The 27825-nt window shown below is 40.0% G+C and overlaps 1 protein-coding gene across 10 annotated transcripts in view; it reads right to left on the reverse strand.

Annotated features, from left to right (window-relative positions):
- Positions 1 to 3204: 3204 nt before the first annotated feature.
- PKHD1 (PKHD1 ciliary IPT domain containing fibrocystin/polyductin) overlaps positions 3205 to 27825 on the reverse strand; it is a 369459-nt gene continuing 344838 nt past the window's right edge. For 7 of the 10 annotated variants that reach the window (XM_074348887.1, XM_074348889.1, XM_074348894.1 and 4 more), the window contains 4 exons: positions 23722 to 23829; positions 19021 to 19179; positions 15699 to 15821; positions 3205 to 4267 (listed from right to left, as the gene is read on the reverse strand). In XM_074348887.1, coding sequence (XP_074204988.1) covers positions 3813 to 4267; positions 15699 to 15821; positions 19021 to 19179; positions 23722 to 23829 — 845 coding nt within the window. In that variant the 3' untranslated portion in view covers positions 3205 to 3812. Of the gene's footprint in view, positions 4268 to 8675; positions 8721 to 11368; positions 11533 to 15698; positions 15822 to 19020; positions 19180 to 23721; positions 23830 to 27825 lie in introns of all 10 variants that reach the window. The other 3 variants (XM_074348892.1, XM_074348895.1, XM_074348896.1) reach the window with 3 other exon arrangements.

Here is a 27825-nt window from a genome sequence, read left to right on the forward strand (position 1 = left end):
TTTTCTGCTTAGAGTCTCACAAGGCTGAAATCAAAGTGGGCTTTCAGGGAAAGACTCCGCTTCAAGCTCATTCAGGTTGTTGGCAGAACCCATCTCCTTGTGGTTACAGGACTGAGGTCCCTGTTCATACACTGGCTGTTATGGGGGAGGGAGGGGAGCTATGCGTGGCGTCTAGAGGCTACTTGGACCCCTTGCCAGGTGGCCTGCTCCATTTTCAAAGCAGTCACAGCACACAGAATCTTCCCACGTTTGAAATACCTCTGAGTTCTGCCACCAGCCAGAGAAAACTGTCTCCTCTTGAAGGGCTGCTGTGATTAAGTCAGGACTCCCGAACAGTTTCCCTATGTAAGGCCAGCTGACTAGTTCCTGCCTGTTTCTTCATTATAAAGTGGAGAGAAGAGTGGTGTTTCTCACTTTTTTTAAAAGGAAAATGATTTTCTTCCCTCTTGTTGTGTCTACTCACGTTTAAATAAAAGATATAGCGATAATGAGTCATCATTTTGAGACTGAAATAAGAGATGATATAGAAACAATTAAAACCCCAGTAAATTCTGTAGAGTCCCACCAACACGTTAAACAAATCTTCTGTCTCAGAACAGACCAGATTGATGGGCAGAATCTCCTCTTTTCGCGGACTGTTCCAAGCAAAGAAATCCCCAGTCTTTTCCTGAGGCCGAAAAATAACAAATTCTGGCGGAGTATTTGTAAACACCCAAATCTATGTATTTGACCATTTAAACCTCATTTAACTTTATACGAATATTTTCTTCCTTTAAAAAAATTACATTCTGCAAACGTGGTGTGTCTCTCAAATATATGTGCAGTCAGCCACAGGAACATAGTGTAAGTTGAAATCAACTGTGCTACACTCAGTAGAGTAATTCTTTCTGCTTACAGCTCTCTCAGAATTGACACTGAATACATTATAAGTTCTGGAAACATAATATGGAATAAATGCATGAATTTTAAATGACAGAATTAATTAAAATCCTTTACTGTTATTGACATGTACAATTTGATAGAAGCTTGGTTGAATGACATTTGCATGTGATTTACATTCAATTTCCCCATACTCATTTTTGCATATGGTTTGCATACATTTCAATGTATAGTAGTTTCAGACATTTGGAGTTAGATTGCTAGATGGAAGGGAGTTATTTCAGTTGAATAATCCCTGAAAGGGGAGGGCGCTGAGGGACTAAAGCCTCTTGGTACTCAGCAGCCTCTTTGGGCTATAACATGGGCAGGTCTGCTGCAGGACACACCCTGGTCAGAGTGGCCCTGGCTCTCACTCTGAGAGACACACGGAGCTGATTCAGCATCTGGTGCCTTCCCTGAACACAACCCCCCCAAACCTGAGAGATGGTGGAAGCTACCCCATCCCTCTCTCTCAAGTTTTAACATCCATAAATATTTACAAATATATTTGAACTGCTTGGAATTTTAGTTTGTTCAGTATTTCGGGGGAAAGGAGTCCATCCTAATGTGGAAAATTAGCAACAGAAGGCAAGAAGAGATTCTTTGGAACTACACAGGGACAAGACAGTTTTCAATTACTTATTTGAATAAGAGGTAAGGCTTGTGACTGCTGGGACATACTCACTGGGTTCTCCATGTTTCTGAGAAAGTTTAGGGTTGGCCTATGGTGTTCTATTTAATAAGCTCATCTCCAGACCTGAATGAACCAAGAACTATCCTCTTTGTTTCCAGCATGTACCCAACTCTCCCATTTTTTGAGGAGGGAATAGGGGACTGGGTTGGGGATTCTGGCTAGACTCTGAGATTCCACACCACGTGCAACAGCCCTACAAGGTACTCTGGGAACTTCTGTCCCAGAGTCCATTCTGGACTCAAGAATTTCAGGTTTTGCCAGGGTAGGATTAACAGGTCAGTTAGGGTTGTTTGTAAACAGAGGCATAGGATCAAACTCACCTTCCAGAAAGATCAGTGTTAAGCACGTGGAGGTGGAAAAGAAGATAACAGAGATTGGGAGAAGGACAAAGAAGGGGTAGAAATAAGATTGGTAGCTGATTTGGGGGGAAGGGTGAGAGAGAAGAAGAAGAAGTTGACTTCTAGACTGTGGTCTGAGTACAAGGATGCCATGCATTAGAAACCTGAGGAGGAGCAGAGTTTAGGACACGTTAACATCGTAGTGGCAGCAGGATGACCTACGGGAAGACTGGTATGGCGTTCAGGAAAGACACCTGGGCTGGAACTGGAGGGGGTGGAAAGGAGGGTGCTATGATGCTGTGGTTTTCTACTTCTCAAAAGCTTAACCTCTCAAATGTTTTTGTACTAAAAGATCACAACAGCTCTTTGAAAACCCAAAGAATCCAACTCAGTGTCCCAGAGGACGCTGCCTTACCTCCTTTCGGGGGCAGCTGTAAGGTCTGAGATGTACAAGACATCTGAAAAATGGACTAAGAGGCTGAGGACTTCCCTGCCAGCTTGTGGTGGAGTGAGACGTACTTTCCCAGTGATGCCCTCAATGATGGCTTCCTGCCAGTCCCTCCGTTGGGGCTCCTTCCAGGACATCATCATTTAAAACTCTGCAATAGAAGAGTGTGTTTCCTTCCCTGCCCTAATTCAAACATAGAACAGCCTCCTTCATCTTCCAGAGACTGGAAAATCCTGGTTTAGATTTAGGGAAAAGTTGAGAGCAAGTTCTTTCTAGGTATTTTCCTTACCTCTGCTGTCTTGGCTTTATTCCCCTGGCACATGAGATCTTCTGGATCCAGAACCAAGGACACAGTCAGGTTTAATTTGAACACAGATGGGCGCTCTGCAAAGTTGTGAATTGGGTGAAATTCACCCATTTGAGTAGTATCCATACTCAACTTAAAATCAACACAGTTAACCCTCTGCTCTGGTCTCCACTGGAACCCCTAGCACACAGCCTTCTGCATGTCATGGGATCTTTCCCATGCACTGTCTTCTCTAAAAAGCAGTTCTCTAGTAATTAAATTAGCTGATCATCCACTTGGCCACTTGGTCATCTCTGGTTTTCTTCCAGTTGTAAATCTGTCCCAGTTATTCACAGAAAGAACTACAGAAAAATATAACTGGCCCATGGACAATTTCTTTCCCCAAACTGGCTCTTTTCAGATCTTTGCCCTTAACTATCATCTCAACCAACCCCACGAGAATATCAGTTTCCATGTGTCAGGACTCATGAGGTACAAACTTGATACATTTGCACAAAAGTGAGCTCCTAATAATGATTTAATTTAAGCCATGAAATAAAATCAATTTGTGAAAAAGCCAGGCAGTCACCTTGTGGTTGGAAAATCAGCTCTGACAGGTCAGGGAGAGGGGTCTTCTATCCTTCAGATGTTCCCATCGGGGAAAGAAATGTTTTGCTTTAACACAGCAGGAATAACTGTAGCAGACCAGTCCTTTGCATGATCCCATCTATAAGAGAAGCCCAAAGCATTGTGGGTGGTGATCCTAGAGGAAGCTTAATTGCACCCTCTACTGGTATAAATCAGTATTATGCCATAATTAGGATGGCAAAATCAGGAAGATAACCAGCTGAAGTCAAAAACAAGGAAAAAAATCAACGAATATTTGAGAACCTATTATTTGTCTGGCACTGGACTAGGATCCGTGATAAATACAAGACATATCAGATACTGTTTCAATCTACAATCACTTAAGTGACTGTCTTGCATTTTAAAGTTGAAAACAGAGAACTCAGAGTCCATATTCTCCCTCCTTAATGTCAAACCAGTCAGGGGTCATCCCTCCATTCATGATCCGGAAATATTTTGGACATTATGACTTTCAGCCCATATGTCCCCATGGGTCCTTGATCACAGCTGTTCCTGAACAGCCTCCGGGTGTACTGGGTGGAGGCAGAAGGCCTCGGTGGTGCCACAGGAGGCTGGCTTCTCCTGGGAAAGCCCCAGGCTGACAGTGTCCTTGTCCAGCCGGCTCTGGCCATGCAGTCGCTGCCTCTCCTGTCTGAGGTCCCGGCAGAGCAGCAGCAGCTGATCTTGGCCTGCCAGCTGGTATCTGAGCAACTGCTCCTGGGCCTCCTTCCAGCTCCCAGTCTCCTGCAGGTACACCTGCTGAGCAGGGGAGCCCGGAGCGCAGGGGTTCCCGTGCGCCGTCACACCGGCGACGCCGGAGGCAGGAGCAGCAGCCTCCGCCTGGCGGCCACCTTCCTCCCGGACCACCGGCCGGCTCCCCTTCCTTCTGGACACGCCATTCAGTGACTGATGGGGGAGCTGGTTCAGTCTGCCTCTCAGGACCTTCATCCTCAAATCTGTGAGAGACAGAATAGTAGTGGAGGAAACAGGTTTAGCTCTCAATCGGTTGATCACACATCCGGCATATTTAGCATCCCTGAAAAGATATCGTCAAATAAAGACTAAATTATATCAGCTTATTGATTTCCAAATATTCGGGGGAATTTTTTTTTCAGAAAAAAAAAAAACCAACCCTGTGGTATCCCATGCCTATTATAATTATATATATTAATTATTTGATACAAATTTGACAACATAGCTTCCCAGAAAAACCTTTTATAATGTTGATAAGTCAACCAGGATTTTTTCAGTGTATGTATGACAGCTTAAATAGGAAAATTAGACCAGAGTCAGACCCTACCAAGTGGGGTAACTCATATTTGTATTTAGAAATGAGACTATTTTATATATAGTGGTGTGTATCTGTGAATCCTACACTCCCCCAAACTTACACAAAATTGTACATAACTATAGTTCAATTTAAAAAAAAGAAATGAGTTCTAAAAGCCAATCTTAGTATTTTTGGCTTTTTGTGCCAAATTCACAATTTGAATATCTTTGACTCTATAAAAACATAAATATAAACATTGTAGAGATAAACACATAAGTAATCATATATTCATATGAGTAGGCATGTATAATTACCCACCTGTAAGAACTATCTTCAAACACACCTTAGGCCTGAAATATTTTTCCATCTTGTCTTTTTTTTTTCAATTTCTTATTGATTTATAATCATTTTACAATGTTGCATCAAATTCCAGTGTACAGCACAATTTTTCAGTCATACATGAACATATATATATTCATTGTCACATTTTTTCTTCATCTTGTCTTTCAAAAACTCTCTGCCTTCTTTTAGTCAGCTCCCCAAATTTCTCACTTTTTTCAGAAAGTATTTCCTAATTCATGAGTGTCCCATCCTCTTAATACATTGGGTGTTGAGGGATGTATCAATCTATTTTTATTGATTTATTTTCATTTTATTTATTTTTATTTTGTAGACAATTTTTAAAGGTTACACTCCATTTACAGTGATTACAAAATATTGGCTGTATCCCCCACGTTGTATAACACATCCCTGTAGCTTATCTTACACCTAATGGTTTGTACCTCCCGGTCTATTTGTTATAAACAATAAAGTATTACAGTTCAATTTTTAAAATAATTTTATTAAATTATCCTTTTTAAGATTAAACGAAAGAAATTCAAAATTATTCTGTGTTAACGATCCCCATTCATTTATATTCCAGTATGTGTTCTCTGAAGAGAGAAAGGCTAATAATAATTTCAAGCAACACTTCTACAGCAATTATATCACATGGTGGGCACCGAGTTATACGTACGTGTAATTTAACCATGACAACAACTCTCTCAACCTAAGTGCTATTATCAGCTCCCTTTTAGAAGAGAGGCCATTGAGGTACCTTCCCAAGATCACATCTATACAAAGTAGTGGCAGATCTTACTTACTTTACAGAATTCAAGATTTTTGTCTCCAGAGTCTGCAGTCTGAGAACCACAGAATGCTGTGTAAAGTTAAAGATAGCAATGAGGAGTTAAGAAGAATGTTCAGTTGGATACATGCATGGGACTACGGCGTGCATGGAAAGGTCATCTTCCATGAGCCTTAGAGTAAAAGAGAAGGTTGAGAACGATCCTGAACCCAGAGCGGTAAGCAGAGGCACTGTCATTGACATTTCTTGCTCCTGCTTTTCTCATATGTCACCACTAAATGCATTATTGTGAATTTTTTTGTACATATATACTTTGATATACAACATAAATGCTAATTTATAAAACTGTGTATTACGCTCCTGTCTCAGTTTACGGAGACCTAGCTTGGCTTGTGTTGGGAGACAGTGATCCGGTCTACATCCCAGTGTAAGAGACAATTTTGGGGCAAAGGGTATTAATTTCCTACCTCAATGTAATCTAACATTGAATGGGAACTAAGGTGAGGAACAGAGAAGGCAATAATAACATAATCGAAATATGTGTAATCTTCATAGATCAAATGGAGGTAATACACTTTAGATCTGGAGTAGTAAAATAAGATGAAGCAATCACGGTGTCTGTATTGTTCCCGTGACGTGTCAGTTAATACGCTGCAAAGCCTGTGTTATCCGTATCTTCTCTCTCCTTGTCCACAGTCCTTTTGCCTAGCATGTGTCTGCCACGGTCCCCTAACTATGGGATAGTTCTCTTGCCGAGAGCTTTCAGGTTATCCAAGTCTCCCTGTGGAGGTCTCAAACCCTTCCAGAACTGTTCATGGACAGCTCAAACTCCATTGATTTATGCCTCAATACTTGTTGGCTGGAGTTTCTCATTTGACTTGTACAACTGCTTCTGGTAGTGGTCACCTTCCCTCGTATGATGATCTCATCTTCCTCTTAGGACTTTGAGTTTCTTCAGGGAAGGAACTTTCTGTGCCACCCACCTTGCCCCTTGACTACGCCCAGTCCTCTACCAAGCCCTGAGCCTGATGCCACCTCTAGAGTGACCGCTCCCACCAGGGGGAAAAGACATAGCTTATCAAGATCAGCAAATAACCAAAGAACGAGAATAATCAATTGTCAGGTAGAAGCAAACTTAAAAAAGGCAAAAAGGCTTTGAATTTTTATCCCTTGGTAAAACCAATACCACTTCATACAACGGGGAATCAAACACTGCAAGTCACCTATTTTCAGTCCATTGAAGATACTGTTATCCTGTTTCTGAGAGCCCGTCTTTGGAACTCTGATCCCCCTTGTTCTCCAAGTCTGCATCTATTCATGAAAGACGAACACAAGCGTAGCTTTCCTTTGCAAGCCCCCAAACATTTAAAAATCTCCCATGAATTATTTACATGGCAGCTCCAGTCAGCAACATACCTGACAGATTCCCCAGCTGAAATGAAAGTGCACTGTGTAAAGGTGCCCAGGGAGGCTGGCCGCCTCCCACTGTGAGGTTATAGACAGAACTAAGTCAGCACACATTACATGTCAGCGCCGACATCAGAAGGAATCAGATCCTTTGATCTTGGACCTCCACAGGAAGCTTAGATCTCAGACAAATTAGATAAAAAATGAATTTATAGCAGATATGTGTCCTAAGGCATTCAGCTGAATGTTTGGGTTTTAGGGAAGGAAGAATAGCGAGTATCAAAACATATGAAATGGTGTGGCTCCTCCCCACCTCCACCGTGTTGGCGCGTCCCCATGAAAATGGAAAGACAGGGTACCAGATTGCCCCTCCATGCCTCTTCAGAGTCCCATTGGCGGGTACAATCAAGTTTCAGGGAGAATGGGATAAGATATGGGAACATGTATCTTTTCTCTATAAAAAGGAAGACTCGGTGGTTTGGGGTCTGCCCAGGTACATCCACGGTCAGCTGTAACTTTTCCAGCTCTCCTTAACCACTTTTGGCTTCCCAAACTTTCTTGGACAACAAATACATGCTGGATCTGTGATTTTAAAAATTTGTGTGTGGGTACTAGTCACTGGCTTTTCTTTTTTTCTGCTTCTTTTTCATTTTATTCACTAGTTTGTCATATTGTTTAGATGCCAAGTGTAAGTGACAGCACACAGCATTTCTCTTTCTCTGTCTGACTTAGATCACTCATTGGCTTCTTTTGCAATGGGAAAATTAGCTATGAACCTCCCTTCCCCCTCTCCACTGTTTATATTTTCCTTGTCCAGTCTCCATGTTCTGCATTCAGCATTGGATGACCGGGATTCAGTACAGAAGACCCAGTATAATCACCTGGACCTTGAAGCCCAAACAGGATCTAAAGCAGAGAGATGGATGGTGGGCCAACCAACATGAGGAATGCACGCCACGTTGGTTTCTCATTTGTCAATAAGGGCGACAGTCCTGCCCACATACCGAAGAAGATTTATGCAATAATTAGTCAATAATATTGAATTGATTAGATTATTGATTAGATAACTAATATCACCTGAAAATATTATACATGCAATTGCCTGTGTCCTTTCTAGATTATTCGTCCCTTGAAGAGAAAATATTGCCACTTACTTTAATAAGCCATGCATAATGAATCAGGAAGGTGTGAAAATTTTTGAAAGAGAAACGAAAAATGCCTTTAATCCTACATTCTATCATAAGGGAGCTCCATTTTATTGTTTCTGTTATACTTTAGCAATGGATATGCTTTAGTAAACCTAATTTAGCTCATTGATTTATCTGGAGTTTACCTTGATGTATTTTTTGAAGCGTGACTCTAGAATAATAAATGTTGTAAGTAGTCAACTTTACAGCCCAATTCATAGATTAATGTTTCTGTTTTCCTTTATTTTTTATTATCTCCTTTATCGTACACTCCATTTCTATATCTATATCTAATTGAGGTTCTTTCTCCCAACGCGCTCATATATTCTGGTGTCGGTATCATGTTGTCTTAAGAATAACGACATAAATATTACCTTTCTGGTTGAGCTACCTTCTCCCACTGCCATAAAATCAATTTCCTGTTAAAAAAAATTAACTTTGTATCATTGATCTATACTTTCTGAAGAATTTTAGAATCATCTTGTGCTGTTGCACTCTGTACAAAATAATTGGAACTGCATGAAACCAAGGTTAATTTAGAAATAACTGAGGCCTGTGCAATATGAGTCAATCTAATTAGAAACATGTTGTAATTTCCCATGTATTCAAGTCTTCCCTTTTTAAACTATTCAATAAAATACCATGTAATTTTTACATAATTCCAATATATCTCTTGTTAAGATTTTTTCCCCAAGACAGCATAGTCTTCGGTCATTACTGTGTGCTTCTTGATGTTTCCTCTCTGTAAACTACTGGCTCATACAACATTATTTTTGCATAGATTGATATTGAGTAAGTTACGCAAGTTATTTCTAAATTACAGCAGTTAATGGTTGACTCATTAAGTTTTCATTAAACAATTGTGTCATCTGCAAACCATCATATATTTTCTCCAAACTTGTCCTCTTCATTTTGTTTTATAGCTGATTTTATTTCTTCATGCTCCAAAATATATGTCACAAAATTGTGGTAAGAATGAGTTTTGTGTTTTGTTCTACTTTAAACAGGAATTCTTATAGTGCTCCATTGTTAAATGGAATATTAGATCTTGGCTGCAAACAGCATTGGACCTCTCCATCTTATTTACCAGGCAGGCTCTCATTCCTGGTTATATATTTTTTTAAGTTTTCTTAAGAAATAAGTGCTGGAATTTATTTATTTATTTTTAATTAGATGTTCATATCTTTTTTAATTCAAGTATAGTCAGTTTACATACAATGTGGTGTAAATTTCTGGTCTACAGCATAATATTTCAGTCATACATATAAATACTTATATTCCTTTTCATTATAGGTTATCACAAGATATTGAATAAAGTTCCCTGTGCTCTACAGTAGAAACTTGTTATCTATTTATTATATAGTACTTAGTATCTGCAAATCTCAAACACCTAACTTATCCCCTCCAACCCCCTTTCCCCCCAGTAATTGTAAGCTTGTTTTCTATGTCTGTGAGTGTTTCTGTTTTGTAAATAAGTTCATTTGTTTCATTTTTTTTAGGAATCCACATATAAGTGGATTTTCTTTCTCTTTCTGGCTTACTTCACTTTGTATGACAATTTCTAGGTCCATCCATATTGCTGTAAATGGCACTATTTTATTCTTTTTTTATAGCTGAGCAGTATTCATATATATATATATAATATACATAATACATCTTTTTTATCCAATCATCTGTTGATGGATGAACATTTAGGTTGTTTCAATGTCTTGCCTATTGTAAATAGCGCTGCTATGAATATTGGGGTGCATGTATCTTTTTAAATTAAAGTTCCCTCCAGATATATGCCCAGGAGTGGGATTGCTGGGTCATAAGGTAAGTCTATTATTAGTTTTTTGAGGAATCTCCATACTGTTTTCCATAATGGCTGCATCGAACTACATTCCCACCAGCAGTGTAGGAGGGTTCCCTTTTCTCCACACCCTCTCCAGCATTTATCATTCATGGACTTTTAAAATGCATGAACATGCTATTTATTAATAACTTCCAAATACAGTTTTACTTTCTTGGGAACTTGAGAGAACTTCCAGTCCTGAACTCTTTTGCTCCTCACTGCTTCCAGACATCTTGAAGCCAGCCCTCTCCTCTCCTCGCCCTCTCATTCTCATGGATTCGTACTCAAATCTAGAGCCAACAGGACTCTAAAGTGATAGAGACGAAAAATTCATGAAGTTAATGTTTGTAGCCGCACTGGGATAGTATCCAGACCTTTTTCACATGTCAGTTTTTCATTCCCAACACTGGGGGCTTGGGTTTCACATGCACACACACACACGAGTGACCAGGGGCCAGACACAGATCAGGGTACAGTTTGGAGAAGGCAGCACCCAGGTCTGCAGCAGTAGCGGTCCAGCAAAGACAAAGGTGGTAGCCAGGAAACTGGGAGAGGAAACTCAGGTGGCTGCAGGCAGCATCACCTGGAAGAAAGACATCACGTTCTGCCCATTGTAGGTCCCAAAAGATGTGTGCTCATTACCCTGTTGTTAATTTTATGAACCAGAATAAACTTTTCTATCTCTCTTTTAGACGAGATGAGGGGTCATTCTTTTTATTTTCCCCCAGCATTTAGAAGGGGTCTCTGAGAAGAAGGGTCTCTGGGAAGGGGTCTCTGGGAATGAGGGTCTCTGGGAAGGAGGGTCTCTGGGAAGGGGAAGGAGAAGACAAAGGGCTCATGGCATTTCTATCTTCCTCATTTACCCCACACGGAGTATCCACGTTCTTATGTCATAACACCCTCCAGTAAAGGTGGGATTAGAAAAGATATCTGAACCTACAGGGAAGGGTCGGGCCAAGATGAACACAAAGAATTATATTACCTAGAAGGTGTGATAAGTGAATAAGAGGAAAGGGCTACAAAAGTTGAGGAAAGGGGACTACTCCTTTTAGATAAAAGAATTTGAAAAAGAGAAAAAGTATTCGATCTGGGATCAGAAGCAAAAGACTTTAGATCTGCAGATACCTTAGAGAAAGATCTCGTGAAACACATAGGCGTAGGTTGTGTACAGGAAACACTGCCCTGGAGGGAGGAGAGGGAGTTGGGGGTGGGCATCTGTCGGGGGTGTGTTACCTGAGGCTGAGTGAAGGCACATCTGGGAAACAGCAGGAGGAGATGGAAATGAAGACACCGCAGAGGTGGGACTGATCGGACTTGGCCAGCAAGAAGGTCCGCTGGTAACAGGAGACCAGGGGTTGAAGACAACTCTGAGAAGTCTAGTCTGGGAGAGCTGGGGGCTATTAACCAAATGAGGGGAACCAGGGAACAGGTGAGAAGAAATGGTACAAAAGTGAGCTTTGACAGAGCCAAGCGGAGCTCCTTGCTGCTCCTCTGTGAACTGGAGTTGATACAAACCGTACAATTAAGCCCTTAGCAAATGGGATTTGAAACCGTGTGATATGATTTAGGAGCTGGAGGGACCACACATGTGACTTAGGGTAAAGATAGTCTTTCTCTCCTTCAGCATTCTCTCCCTTCTTTGAATTCTTCAAATACATAATGTTTGCTGTGACTGCTTTACACTGCATTGTGGATTGCCTGCAAATGGCCTTTCATTTTCCCCCAAATACTCCTCCTGTGTCCCACTCATACTGGAAACTCATTAAGGACAGGTAACCAAATATCATCTCTTAGTAGCTGGACAGAGAGGACCTTGTGAGGTACAAAAAATATCAGGAGACAAAGAAATACTGGTCTAATATTTATCGGAAGATAACATTTAGTTTCATTTATTATGTCATTCCAGCAGTCTCTCACTTAAATGTTACAAAGATGAGTAACCCCTTCTCAGGGTTTCTCAGCCTTGGTATTACTGATGCCTTGAGTCAGATCATCTTTGCGGTGGGAGTGATCCTGTGTGTTGTAAGAAGTTTATGGTGTCCCCCATCTCTTCTCCAGAGCGGCCAGGAGCATCCCCTTCCCCCAGCTCTGATAACAAAAATGTCTCCAGAAAATGCAAATGTCCACTGGAGGTAGAAGGACCAGTGGTCCCAATTTGTCTGAGACTGAGGGAGCTCCTGAGACACAAAGCTTTCATTTTTAAAACCTGGAAAGTTCTTGGAAAGTCAGGATGAACTGATCACCCTGCTTGGGAAACAACATTGCCCCTGGTTAAGGACCTGGCCTGTGGGAACTGAGAGCCACTGATACACGACAAATTCCAAAAACCATAAGCGCTACTGTGGTGGTGTGCATTCAGTCTTTGGAAACCGAAGAGGGTAATATTAATTTTTGTTAGGGTGGGGAGGATTAGGGTAGATTTTATGGGGGCAAAAAGGCATTTCTGTTTTGTAAATATTTACAAAGCAGAAGCAGACTCACAGGCATAGAAGCCCAATGTATGGTTACCAGGAGGGAAAGGGGGTGGGAAGGGATAAAATTGGGAGATCGAGATTTGCAGATACTAACATCTATATATAAAATAGACAAACAACAAGGTCCTACTATATATAGCACAGGGAACTATATTCGCTATCTCGTAATTACTTGTAATGGAAAAGAATATGAATATATATATATAAAAAACTGAATCTCTATGCTATACACCAGAAACTAACACAACATAGTAAATTGACTATATTTCAATTAAAAATGAAAATTAAAAAAAGGCATTTCAGCTGGTGCTGAAAAGCTCGAGGAAGTTTTAACAGGTGAAGACAAGCAATCCAACTGGAAAAAAAACTGTGCAAGCTAGGGCATGCAAAGTTGTTAGACCAGTCCCGGGAAGGGAAGGCTGGTGGGGTGAGTGTCAGGAGAGGGCAAGAAGGGGAAACCCAGAGTAAGACTAGAAAGGTCAGGTGGAGTCAGGTCTTGGAGAGCTTTGAGTCCTGAGCAACAAGGAGGAAAGCCAACAATAAATAATCCACACACAGCACACACAATATATCAGGAACCCTTCTGCTCTATCGTGATATTAACTCACTTAACCTTCGCCACAGCCCTGAGTGTGAGCAGTATTCTTGGAACAGTTTTCCTGATGAGGAAACCAAAGAGCACAGAGAGGGTAGGTGACTTGCTTGAGGCCACAGAGTAAGTCAACAGGGGAATCAGGATTGAACCCAGTCCTGCTGACACCTGGATGTTGTGCTCTGAACGGTCCAGCTCTGCTGCCTCTCCAGCTCAGGCTGGGAATTCATTAGACCTTCCGAGGACCAGAGTGACAAGAACAAATAGGAGTTTTACAAGCCGGCTCAGATGCTTCCTGTGTCTAAAGCCCTGGTAAAAGTACATGCTTTATTCTTTCCTCCTTCCTCCCAACTCTCTGCTGCTCCTGTTGCATTCATACGATTTTTGGTAAAAGTCATAACATGGTGAGTTTACAGTCTGAATCTATTGGACAGTGAAAACGTGCATTCTCCCAGCTAAATAAGTGTCAGTGATGCTCTGTGAATATGCAAAGTGCTTGGAAGCGGGACAGCCAATCACTCGATCAGCAAATGCCACAGGTTTAAAAACACACAAGAAAAACGGAAACTAGAAACTTCAGTGCCAGGGAAATAATGAAATAAACCCACATTTATTTAAAGCTAGCAACAATTAGATGTTTTGGAGCTGGCAATAATTTCCAAAGAAGAGCAGGAGATGCCTCATTACTTCCCTCGGAAACGATGCTCTTAAGATTTGGACAAAGCTTAGAAGATAAGAAAACAAATCCGCTACGATCCCCAGGGGAGGATTTGGATAACGTATCTTTCTATTTTTAACTCGGATGGCCTAATAAAATGGGCTCTTTCATTCGCCCATCTCTTCAATCTAAACTCTTCCACAGGAGCCCTGTCCCTTGTCTCGTTTCTGATAATTTATTAATAAGCCACCACATAAAAAATGTCCCTTAATAAAACACCCAGGCATTGCGGACTGCTTAATGTAGTTAATTTAAGCCGGGCAACTGAGATGCATGTAGATGGTCATATTAGATTAAGGGAGAGATTAGCATCACTCTTGCTGTTCGCTGAAGAATGCAGCCAGATATGCCCTTCTTCCCGGAGCTGGGCTCAGAGGACGGTTGTCAAGCAACTGCCCTGGATGTGCATGCAATAATGTGGGCAAGGGTCTGGAAACCAAAATTAAAGATGGAATCTAGAAAGAGTTCCCATCCCCTTCTCTCTGTCTCCATCCTTCACACCTCCACCCACTCACATTCCCTACCAACTTTGTGTGTGTGTGTGTCTGTGTGTATTTTTATTGAAGTATAGTCAGCTTACAACGTTGTGTCAGTTTCTGGTGTACAGCATAATGCTTCAGTCACACATGAACATACATGTATTCATTTTCATATTCTTTTCACAATAAGTTGTTACAAGGTATTAAATATAGTTCCCTGTGCTATACAGTATGAACTTGTTGTTTATCTATTTTACATATATTAGTTAGAATCTGCGAATCTCGAACAGGTCCAGGAGCTGGATGGAGTATGGCTGGACTAATTTAATGGGAAATCTTTTAAAAAAATTACTTTATTTCTCCTGTGGCACAAAATCCAAACAGACAAACAAACTGATACAGTGATACATACACAGTCACCCAAGTTCATTAAACTTGTCAGAGGCAGAGCAACATTGGACGGCTATGGTTTGGTTCAACATCCTCTGAGAACCAGTCAGATCTGTATTCCTTTTCAGGCAGAAATATCACGATCATTGGCCACTACTTAGAAAAAAAAACAAGAATATTCTTCTCTTTAGAGCTTATGTTTCAAAATGTTTCAGATCCAGGAAATTATACGAATATTTTTCATATGCCATGTTCGTACTTGGCCAACCTATCTTGGGTTCTGTCCATTGTCTTTGTATTTTCTGTGTCCTTAGAAAGACAGGGGCAAAACATTGGCCTGAGACAAATGCTTATCTTTTCTTTGCTTGGCACTAATGGCAATTTCGCAACGGAACAAGCAAAATTATCTGGCATAACGCACAACATAGGCAAATAATACCTTTTGCTAAAAGTACGACAAAACAACAAAGCAGAGCTTAGCAAAACTGACTTATTTCTTGGGGGTCTATATTCAATTGAATTTGCATAGTTGGTATTTGGCAACCACATTGTCTTCCTTCCCAGATTCAATTAGGTTGCCAAACTGGCAGCTTTGCAATAGCTACGGGAGAGATTATATGCCTAGACGCTGGTGTTCCTTTTCTCTATGTAACAAATTCAGATGTTAAACCAATAATCTTCTAGTAAGGAAAAACTATATAAATGTCAACTCGAATAACTGGTTAAGAGCTGAGTGAATCAGCCGGACTTGTGTATTCTTACGCTGGGGTACAGTTTCCTTGTGAAGAAGTAACAAAGGCTAAGGAAGAGGCTATAAACAAAATTGATTCAGAAACCGGCAGCCAGCGGGAGGCTACGTGTGCACACAATGGGTTCCTCCTGCAGGAACCATCCCACTGTCCAAGCTTACCTTCTGCCATCCTGGCACCTTCCTTTTCCATCTCTATCTGTGGTCCTTGGCATTTGGATGTGACATGGATATGATTGTTTTGATCATCAGTCTGAGATTCAGAAATCTCTTCACTTTTTATTTCTGCATTAATGAAAAAAAGAAGTGGTTTTTTTTCCAGAATAAAATGACATTTTTATTGTAAATGGATCCTAGGTGTTAAGATGCGTCCCTTTTCTGCTCCCCCCAAATCACTGTGACATACATGCAGTGGAATGTACATAGTATTTCCAGCAGTTAAGGAATAATGAAATAAAATCCCATACACTGACCACCAACATTGAGGTGTAAGACCTTACTGTCCAAGACAGTTGCCACCACGTGTGGCTACTGAACCTGTGAAGTGTGACTAGTACCAACTGTAACATGCTGTGAGTGTAAAATACACACTTAATTTTGCAAAAATGTAGGACGTCTAATATTTTTATATTCATTGCATGTTGAACTATTATTGATACAATCCACAGATCTCATACAGGTGTGGACTCTTGATTGAAGACTTTCCATTTTCAGTCCACTCTTGACTGAAGTGATGCTTTATCCTCTATTCATGCACTCATTACATATATTAACACAAATACCTTTACAGTCCTCATGCCAGGCCCTGTTCTAGGCACTGGAAAGAGAACGATGAGCATGAAGGATTGGGTCCCTGCCCTCCTGGAGCTTTTATTCCACTTTGGATGGCAGAGGATAGACACACAGATTTGTAACACAGTGTCAAATAACTCCATGCCATGACAAATGGTGATTTTCTCAAGGAAAAACACTTTTGTGATTGAGTTTGAACTGAACTAGTTGATTTTTTTTTCCCCACGGAACACTATTTTTATGTTGAAAGAACTTGAAAAGAATAACTGAAAGACAAATTATGGTTATTCATGAGTACTTGGAAGAGTTGTTTTATTTTTAAGTAAATGAAGTGAGCCTGTAACTGCAAAGAAACAATTGATAGTATTTGTTGCAAATGATATAAATCAAGTTCATATGGGAAATTTTAGAATTTTAGAAAACTTGCATCTATGAGCTTCATAGATTTTCATTCTGTTCACATTAACATATGATATTTTTTTAAATGTAGAATGAAATATATTAGCATTTGGAAGATCTATATAACTCAGTGAAACAATATTTCCCAAATAGCCAAAGCACAATGTTTCAGAATTATGCGTGGATAAAAGCTCCATTCAAAGTACAAGGTAGACAAGTGCATTTTCAAGTACAAAAAGTACACTGAGATGTACCTTTAAGTGACTACCTCTTGTCCAGTTTGGGTAGATTGTCAAAGAAGAATATCCACAATTATCTGTAAAAGCTATTAGAACACTCTCCTTTTTTCTACTTCCTATCTGTGTGAGGCTGGACTGTCTTCATAGACTTCACTCAAAACAATACATTGCAAAAGACAGACTGCAGAAGCTGCTTTTAGAACCCAGCAGACCTTTCTGAAGGCAGACATTAAAGAGGTTTATAAAAAAAAAAAATGCCATTCTTTTCACTATGTATTTTTTAAAGATAGTTTTTAAATAAAAATATGTTATGTTAACATCTAATGCATGTATTACTGTTATTTATAAATAAATTGATAGGTTTTACGTGTTCTCTTTTGGCTTCCAACTTGGAAAGATGGATGCATAGAACACACACTGATGAAAGCTCTTTGGGGTTTTTAGTGATTACTGAAAGTGTGACAAAGTCCTGAATTCAAAATTTTGTAAAGCGCTGACATAGACAGTCCAGCTGGGTCAGAAAATCATGTACTATGAGGAAGATGGCGGACAGTATCCTTTTTGATTTTAAATTAATGAATGCTTATTTTAGAAATCTAAAGAAAATACAGAACAATGTAAAGGAAATGCAAATGATACAGAGCTGATTACTGTATATTTTTTTCCATAAAATTTCTCCTGATCTCTACATTTTTTTAAAAGAAAGTTAGGAGTCTGTGCAGTTAAGAAAATATGGAAATTCAATACAGGGCAATGTGTCCAACGATACTGAAGGGTTTAAAAAGCAAAAAGAGGAGGTCAAGGTGACTGAGATGTTTAGTAACAGCAGGAAGCAGCTTTCTCTAGAGTTGGGTGAACAAAAGAGGAGAGATGGGGTGAAAAGAGCTTAGTGGAAAGCTCCCTGCATGGCTGGGAGGTTTAGCTATAAAGTGGAGGATGCGAATTCAACCACCAACTTCACAGAAAAATCACGTGATATCAGAAACCATAGCAGGACCAGGAAGCACCACATAGACACAGACACACACACACACATGCACACACACACGCAGATATTTTTAGATTTAAAAACAAAGACCAAAACCTGTGGTTCAACAAATCACAGGCAACATCCCAGGAGAAGACCCCATTCTTCCTGGGGAAGACAAGGAAGCCTCGGGCTTTCTTGCAGTTTGTCCAGCCCGGCGATGGCAGGGAGAGAGGCAGAGATCAGTCGGGAGCGTGGTTCAAAATAAAGAGCAGCCGGGGGAGCTTGGCCCCAGCATCTCCCCGAAATCCAGGCACCAGGAGCTGTCTAGCAATGCCACCGTGCTCCGTCCCCTTTCCTCTCTTATTTTGACCTTCTCTTTGCATCTCCGCATTTTGCCGCTTTTATGCTCATTCTTACCACTTTGATTCCCTCCTATCTCCTGATATCACAAGTGTTTCAGCCATGTCTCCAGCCAAAAAAAAAATCTGCTTCTGGGAAAATGTCCAAGAACGTAATTTCTATGCCCCTAGAAAAGAAAACACCAAACACTCTCTTCCCTCTTGTGAAACAGGAGAGGGCCTTTCCCCTTGATTACTGAACTGTCCTTCTGGAAGGTCACCCGGGCCGTGGGGCACGGTGTTTCAGAGAGCGGGGTGTGGGGAGCCCAGCAGTGAGTGTTCTCAGAGAGTTCTGCAGGGAGCCAAACTGCCTCGTCCTGGCTGTGTCCCTTGGCAAGTCACCGAGCCTTTCTGTGCAAAGGCTCCACCTCTGAAACACATAGTCCTTAGTACCTACGTCATGTGGTTGTTGTAAGGATTAAATGAATTCAAGTATCTAACATACTTTGAACCTGGTCCATAGCGGCTGTTCAATAAATATGAACCGTCATTATTATTGCTATTAGTATGTAAGATTAGACACTCTGGGTTTCTATGTATGAACTGAGCAATTTGGCTCCATGCGGTTTACTGTATTCCAGAGGCTCATAAAAATTTCTCTTTGGGGGAAGAAAAAGAATAGTTAATATGTTGCACATGATGAAATTTTTTCAGATTTTTTTTTTCAAAAAAAGAAATCCACATACTTCTGTTTTTGCTTTTCTTAAACCAACAGCATACGAGGCAGCACAGAGCCAGCCACGAGACCACGGAGCACAGGGAAGCAGCCAGGAGCATGGTGGACCTCTCGGATGGAGTCGCAGCTAAGACAGCAAATGGCCTGGAGCGAGCTGTAAAATTGACCCCTGTTGAAAAGAAAAACAAATACAAAATAATAATAACAACATATTAATAAGATGCTAATATAATAAAATATTGTGGAAATTATACGGTTGTAACTGCACCTGGCACACAGTTTGTTCTATACACATTTATTGAATTAAACAATTAGGTACAGGAATCAATGATCAATTCAAGATACGTATTTCTGAAGAACTTCAAGATTCCATCAGTGATATACAGTTGTTCTTTCCAATTCTGTCTGTTATGGATGGGGAACTCTTCCAATGCTCTCCTTTTATTCTCGGACTGCTGTATCCACCACCACAAGACTGGAGCATCACTCTTCTGTTCCACTAATTAGAACAGAAACACTCTGGGCTCCAGGTTGCGTGAAACTACTTGCTATGACATATGTATCTTATTTCAAATATGGCATCAAAACAGGGGCACAGGGACTCCTACTATGGAACCACGAGACTTGCTAATGTCCATGAGGATTTTGTTATCTGGAAAAGTAGGGGAAGGGCAGTGGTGGGCAGAGAGAGCCACCAAGCTATGGATGGCGGGGTAGGATGCACCTCTCCCTTCCAAGAGCGCATCTGTCTAAGAACTCATCCCAAATCCTTCCCCTTTCTGTAGACTGAGAAATTTGGTCCTCACTCCATTGGTATCTCTGAAGCAAGGCGTAAAAGAATCTAAAAGAACAACCCCTCCCCTCAAAAAACCCTTGTCTATACACACAAAAACCTGTACACAAATGTTTACTGCACCTTCATCAAGAATCACCAAAACCCAGAAAGGATGCAAATGTTCTTCAACAGGTGAATGAATAAACCAACTGTGGTTTATCCAGACAATGGAGTACTACTCAGCCAGAAAGAGAAAAAGAAAGAAGGAAGGAAGGACGGGAGGAAGGAAGGCAGGAAGGGAGGGAGGGAGGGAGGGAGGGAGGAAGGAAGGAAGGAAGGAAGGAAGGAAGGAAGGAAGGAAGGAAGGAAGGAAGGAAGGAACAATTAATAACATGTAACACCTGGGGTGAACATCAAAGGCATGATATTAAGGGACAGAAGCCCATCTCTAAGGGATACATATGATATGATTCCATTTATATGACATTGTAGAAAAGACAGAATGATACAAATGGAGAGCAGATCCATGGTTGCAGGAATCACTGGGAGGATGTGAGGACCGAGGAACAGGAGTAGCGCAAGGGGAACTTTTGGGAAACGTTCTGCATCCTGATGGTGATGGTTACATGAATCTCTCTCTATAGAATTCTATATATCTTTGAATTCATAAAATGACATACAAAAAATACATTTTTACAGTATGCTATTTTAAAAAACTTGCCTATGATTTTGGGGGTGTTAGATATGGTCACTATCTTAAATGTGAGGATGGTTTCATTAGACAGAAATTTAAAGTTAAAAAAAAAACACTTTCCTGTGAACATAACTTAGTCATAATCAGCATTTTGAGTAGCTCCTTCAAAACCAACAAACCCCAAATCTCTGCTTCCATCTGAACCATTCTGGCCAAAACAGAGTTTTTATTTTCTCTGCTCAAGGAAACACCATGTTTTTCTTTGCTGTGCTTTCCTTGGGCTGAAACTGACAATTTGATTGGAACTTACAGACAGATCCCAAGTCTCTTGACTCCTGGCGGACTCGGTCCCCAAGCTACTCTAAGAAAATTATCTAGAAATGCTCCTCTTGTGCGTGTATCTTATACTTGAGCCATATTTTGCTTGTTTGTTATCAATTAGTTCCTTTTTTATGGGCAACTGAATAAGCTAAATCTAGCCCAGAGATGGGGGAAGGATTTTTACCAGGGATTCACAGAAGTAAAAACAAAATTCTTTATTCTTTTATCTGTTTTCCAATAACTGCTCCATCATTGTTTACTTCACAAAGCAGTTATGTTACCCTTCTCATTCTTAAGCTATTTACAAGCTAATAAATGAACAAAGATACACATACAAATGTTTGTAATACAAATCAGAATGTGTGACCCAGGGCACCAGAATGATGTAAATCAGTTTCTTTGGGAGGTTATTTTCCATGGATATGATCGGGGAAAGCATCCAGAGGAGGGAGTACCTCGGTGGGGCTTTGAAGGCTGAGCAAAAAAAGACAGAAAAGAGAAAAAAAAAAAAAAAAGCAACCGATGTTGAAAAAGTTACCGCTGGGAAGTACTTGGAGTTAATGCCGGAAAGCATGTGAGGCAAATTTTAGTGGGCATTAAATGCCAAAAGACAAATATATTCTGAAGGCAATGAGGTGTCATAGAAGGAAAAATTCTGAGCTGAGAAGTGGCATGAGCCACCTGGGGCACAGAACATCCGGTCGTGAAGTGCCGACAGAGAAGCTGAAGTCCAGCATGAAGTTTATAAGCTGGAGGGGTCACCTGGATCTAAGGGTGGAGACCACCAGTTTTTAAAGATTTTTAGCAGCAGAACCTTCTTAAGAAATGCAATCTTAGACATAATTTCAGTATACTCACTTATTCAGAAACAAATATTTATTTGTGCCTATGATGTACCGGTTTTTTAACATCCTGAGAATGTAACATTGAACTAAGTAGAATTCCTGTCCCTTTGGGGACTTGGGTTTTAATGTGGGATAGAGCAGGCAGGCAGGCAGTAGATGAACAAGTGAATGCACAGGTACTCTGGCGTCAGGCAGTGATGAGAACATGGAGAAGACAGACAGACAGACAGAGAATGGCTGGAGATGGGAGCAGGGCTGGAACAGTGGTGCAGAGTGAGGCAGAGAAGGGCTCTCTGAGGAGGTGACCTCTGAGATGAAACTTGGGTGAATTGGTGAGTGAACCATGTGACTTTTGTAAACCACACTGTAAATCAACTATACCTCAATAAAAATTTAAAAAATAAATATGAAGATTTTAAAAAATAATTTACCAGAATCATCAAACAAGCAAACAGAAAAACAAAAATACATCCTTGGGAGTCTTGTGGTCAAAGACACTGAACACGTTTCATACTTTAGGACAACTTCATAGACGTTGATTACAGCTCTTGTCAATGTCATCCTGGAGCATTTGTAAACAGGCCCACCCAAGGTTTATCAAATTCTCTGCAACACATTTTGTTTGACTTAATATTTAGGGACCAGCGTTGAGAATTTTTTGGAGATCAGTAAGCTGCAAATGATTTTCGTCTAGTAAAGATGCAATGATGTTTGTAGACATGCAACCTCAAAGGTTACAGTTTGATGGCCTGTATCCATTTTGGGGAATGGATTTCAGCAGTCCTTTCCAGGCTAAGGGATCTGTAAGCTTTCCCAACCTCCTGTTTCCCTCATTAATGGGTTAAATAACTTGTTGACAAGCACTCATTTTATATTTTCATGAGAGACATATTTTTAACTTTTTGAAAAGTATACTGGTGGTTTGAATTTAAATTTCATGCAGGAGAACTAATCTTCTGCCTTAATTAAATATTTGTTGTTGGGCTTCAGATACGTCACATCAAAACATTTCATTTCCTTCTCCATTTCCAGTATCTAAGACGTTTAAATCCGCTCATGATTGTTCTAGTGTTATTTTATAAAACTTAGCGCTATCACAGCTGTGCATTAACTGCTTTCCACAGCTGCATGTCCTAAGTATCAGACTAATTTCCCTGATTCAAATTAATAATTGATTATAAATATATACTTCTCAGTTCAAATGTGATGCACTTTTAGAATTCTTTTAGATGCTCTCTTAACGCAAGGAGGCTTTTTTTTTTTCTGGTAAATCACAATAGTGGATGCAACATTTAAATCATCTTTCTTTCAAGTGGTAACTCAATGTCTATATCACAGTGCAATCTTTTTAAAAAGGGTGTCCAAAATTGGACTCTTGCCACTCCTCTGCAGGGTGAGGCCTGGGCTCTTTCCTTCATGGAAACAGGAAAGTAGTATTTTGCACAGGCCCACATGGCTGTGACGTTTAATTAACAGGTTAGCAACTACAAACTTTTGAACCATATCACCCTCTAATGAAGCAAAATTTGCCAACAATGCTTCAGAAGGGAGAAGGTTTCTTTTTAATGTTTTGTCAAGAAAAGCTGGATCATATAAGCAATTTACATCCACCTTATACCCAGACTTCTAAAGTACCAGGGTTTTTAATGGGTATAGTCACCCTTACAGGGTTGGGGGGCAGGACACAGGGATGCGGAGGGCAAGACTGAGGACAAGATTTCATGATACTCAATACCTCATGACTCTCTTCCCTATAAATTAAAAAAATTAAATTAATACTCAACCAAATTCCATCCAATGTCATAGAAAAACAAAAGCAAAACATTCAAAGTAAATTTTAACAACTAGAGGAAAATGTACTTTGGAGTCTTGTTTACTAGGACTCAGTTCTGAGGCTTAATTTCTACGTGTTCTTGCTTCTCACACCTTAATGACATAACTACGTGAATTTTTTTCTCTAAACTACAATGACTTCTTATTCATGGTAGGAGCTATTCCCATTATAAAGAAAAGGCTATATATATATATTTTTTTTTAAAAGACACAGATAATAAAAATACACTGTGCTGAAATTACCTGGAGGGGAAGTGACAGTGAAAATAAAGTGCCAATTTGATCCGGGGATCAAAACTGCCAAGTTGGAGAAGCTCACATAACCGTCTTGGGTTTCTGCCCAAGTACAGCCTACAGACAAACACAAAGACAAAAAGTGAATGTTGGTTACCCACACAAGAGCAATTTCTTCAAGACTTCTCTGTAGAGAGGCAATTGGACAATAAAAAAAAATTAATTAAAGAGGTTACTAAACCCATCAGGCTTCTCCTAGACAAGTCCTGGAACCAAGTAATCCAAGATAGAATAATATTAATACTAACAGCTCATGTAGGTTGAATGCTCACTATGCCAGACACTGTGCTTTGTACACCGCATCGTAAACAAACCGCACAACCCTATACAATATGCTAGTATCTATAATCTAAAGACTAGGAAATAGGCTGATGAAAGGTTAAAGGATTTGGTGTGGGGATTATAGCTCAAATCTGCCTGATTTCAAAGTCTGTATTCTGAACCATTACTATATATTGACTATTTTATTATTAAATGTCTCTCAAGAAAGAAAGTCTGTTCTCTTTCTAAGTGATCAATTTCTAGGCTCTGCCTCTCTTCCATTCAAGGGATCTGTAGGTTACGTGGTGGCAGAGTTAGATCAGGACCACTGCAATGTATCAAGTCAGGACTGATACAGGCTACCCTGTTTGGCGACTTGGATTCTCTGGGCTATGATGTCCCTGCATAAAATGCAAAAAGGAGGTCTTCTGACTTCTAACAATAGGCTATCCATTTATGAAGTTGAAAGAAGGGAACTTAGCTCTGGCTCACAGTCACAACACCATGAATTAATCTCCTGACTCCACTACCCTCAAATTACTTTGCTAATTAGCAGCTGCTGTTAATTTCACTCTGAAAAAATGTCACGATGATGGGTATGCTGGACAGTGAGTGAGGAGAGCGGTCCTAAAGTTTAAAAAAATCTGTTTGAGATCTTTCAGGCTGAAAGGTATCATAAAGATATAATATGCATAGTGTTACATTTTTCAATTCAATTGCTCAATCTTTCTTTTGGGAAAAAAACATCGTCTTTCCTCATCAATTTTGCAGAGCTAACTAAAATTTCCTTTTTCAGAAACATCTTTTCCTTCATCTCTTCAGAGTCCCCAAATAAATAAAAATGCCCAGAAAAATGGAAATAAATAAGCCAAGACTCAAATAAATGTGAGGCGCCCAAGATAAATGCAGTTTATACTCTTTAAAACCTATATGCATCAAAATTATGGTCAATAAACTCTTGCAAACAATGAACTGCGGAGTACAGATGTTCAACATGAAATCGTTTGCTGCAGTTTTCCCTTTGACAAACGTCCTTATTGTTCCCATCTTTGGAGGAATACAAAGCAGCATTTAATCGAAATGTGTCCGGCAAGCACAGTGAGTCAGCCTCGTAGAACAGCCGCCAAACTGCCTAATGGAAAGTACTTTAGCTCCAAATGGGTTTGCTTTTGCGTTAAATACCAGCTTGCCTCAGAGATCTCGACGAAGATTCCCATATATATCTATGATATTCTCAGATTTGAAGCATATGTGCCCAAAAGCTGAGGCAGTTGCTGCCAAGTACAGTACATTTCTCCGGGGTTCATCATATCTCTGGAATGGTAATTGTAAAAGAGACAAATGTCACTGACAGCCTCTCTGATCGAGCTGGTATGAACCGTGTACTGGCTGAGGGAACCTAGCATGAGACAAGGTGTCGGACTTGACACAAGATTGAAACTGACTACATGGCTTACTAGGGAATGCTACCTGAATGTGTTTCCGTAGGGTACAGGGTTTCTGAAATGCCTTTTCAGCCCCAATTCTCCCCCACAACTATGTCTCTTAACCTTAGCTGTACACGCTAGCAAACTGTTCCATCATTAACGCTGAGACAATTTTTTTTAATATTAAGAACATATTTTTTTCTGCAACTAAGATCTATAGTATATACAGTTAAGTATCAAAGTGTCTGAAGGATCCTAAATAATTGTCTTTGAGTATATAAATCCATTTTTGGTTAATAGGTTATAACCTTTTTTTTTTTTAACTGAAGAGGATCTACTGAAACAAAAGAACATGAAGTTAAATTGCAGAATAAAAGATATAGGCTAGACCTATAGATAGGGTTTTGTCATTGTTAATTTATTTTTCTGCAGGAAGTACTCAGAATAAGTTAGGTAATCCATGCCAACTGGTCTTAGTTCTATTCCTTTTAAGTTAAGGAGAAATATTTCATGATGGCTTCAAGAGATACTTTCAGTCATGAAATAGGGTGTTTGGTGATGTGAGTATTCTAAAAAGAAAACGACCCAAGATATTTTTCCCACTTCATGACACTCACATACACAAAAATGTGTGTACAGAAGGCAATCTCAGCCCACTTCTCATTCATTCTCATTGAATCTCCCAACGAGGACAATGAGGACACTGTTCCATCCAACACTGATCCGGGGGAGTCAGCGGGCTTGAGCGTGACTTGGTGTCAATAGAAGAAAGTAACAAATGGATTCATGTCTCATTCATTTGGCATGATCCAGTGCAATTTTTAGCTTATCAGTGGTGATAGCTGTGGGATAACTGAGAGGAAAATAAGGAATAATTTGGGGGAGTATGTGTCAGGAGTGGGGCACAGTAAAGTATCGAGCCTCAGTAAAGTACGGTAGAGGAGTGAGGTACGGGGTGTGGGAAAGGCATGGAGTACTGGCGAGGTACTGAGTGTGGGTAATGTATGAAGTGTGGGGAGGTATGGAGTACGGGCAAGAGTGTAAAATATGAGTAAGGGGAAGAATGTGAACGGCCGAACTGTTACAGGTAAAATCAATTAAGACAGCAAGTTTTATGTTACATATATTTTACTACAATATTTTATAAAAAAGAATATGGGTAAGGCACGGGGTATGAACACGGTCCTGGGTAAGGGAAAGTGATAGAGTAGAAATTGTGGGCAGAGTCTAGAGTACAGGGAAGGTACAGAGTAGGACTAAGGATATGAAGTGTGGGTAAGACATGGAGTATGAATAATCTATAAAGGATGGGGAAGGTATCACGATGGACTGAACGTGTCTTTCCAAAATTCGAATGTTGGAAACTCATCTCCAGTGTAATGGTATTTGAAGGTGGTACCTTTAAGGGGGTGATTAGGTTATGAGAGCAGAGCCACCATGAACTCCTATGATGGACTGGTTCCTATACATTTTATATACTTTACAGGAGGCATGTGAACGAGTTTAGACTCACAGCCAGGGTATAGCAAGAAATAACCGTAAAATCATGGCTTCTTTTTGAAAACCAGTAATTGCACAGAAAGGCTGATGTCTGGACTGGTAGATGAGTCATTTACATGTTTATAAAGGACATTACGGAAAACCCAAAGCCAATGGAAATGTCCTAACCAGTCCATGAAGTGTATAATAAATCCTGTAAGCTGATCTTTTTAAAAGAGTTATCAAGAAATCCTCCAATTTTGTTTTGGCTGCCTGTGTTTTTGACGTCCTGTCTATGAAATCATTGCCAAGACCAATGTGAAGAAGCTTTTCCTCTGTATTTCTTCCAGGAGTTTTAGTTTCATGTCTTATGTTTAAGACTTTAATCCATTCTGAGTGGATTTTTCTGTATGGTATGAAACAAGGGTTAAATTTCATTCTTTTGCATGTGAATATTCTGTTTCCCCAACACCATTTGTTGAAGAGACAATCCTTTCCCCATTGTGGATTCCTCGTTCTCTTGTTGGCTACATGTGCATAGATTTATTTCTGAGCTCTCTATTCTGTTCCATTGGTCTGTAAGTCTGTCTTTATGCCAGTATCATATTGTTTTAATTACTATAGTTTTGTAATATATTTTGAAGTCAGGAAGTGTAATGCCTCCAGTTTTGTTCTTATTTTTCAAGATAGTTTTGGCTATTTGGGATCCTTTGGAGTTCCATTTCAATTTTAGAATTGTTTTTCTTACTTCTGTAAGAAATGCTATTGAGATTTTGAGAGAGATTGCACTGAATCTGCAGATCACGTTGTGCAGCATGGACATCTTAAGCAAAATTAGACACGTGGGATTACGTCAAATCAAAAAGCTTCTGCCTAGCAAGGCAAA

Source organism: Camelus bactrianus, chromosome 20, assembly GCF_048773025.1.
Source record: "Camelus bactrianus isolate YW-2024 breed Bactrian camel chromosome 20, ASM4877302v1, whole genome shotgun sequence".
NCBI lineage: Eukaryota > Metazoa > Chordata > Mammalia > Artiodactyla > Camelidae > Camelus > Camelus bactrianus.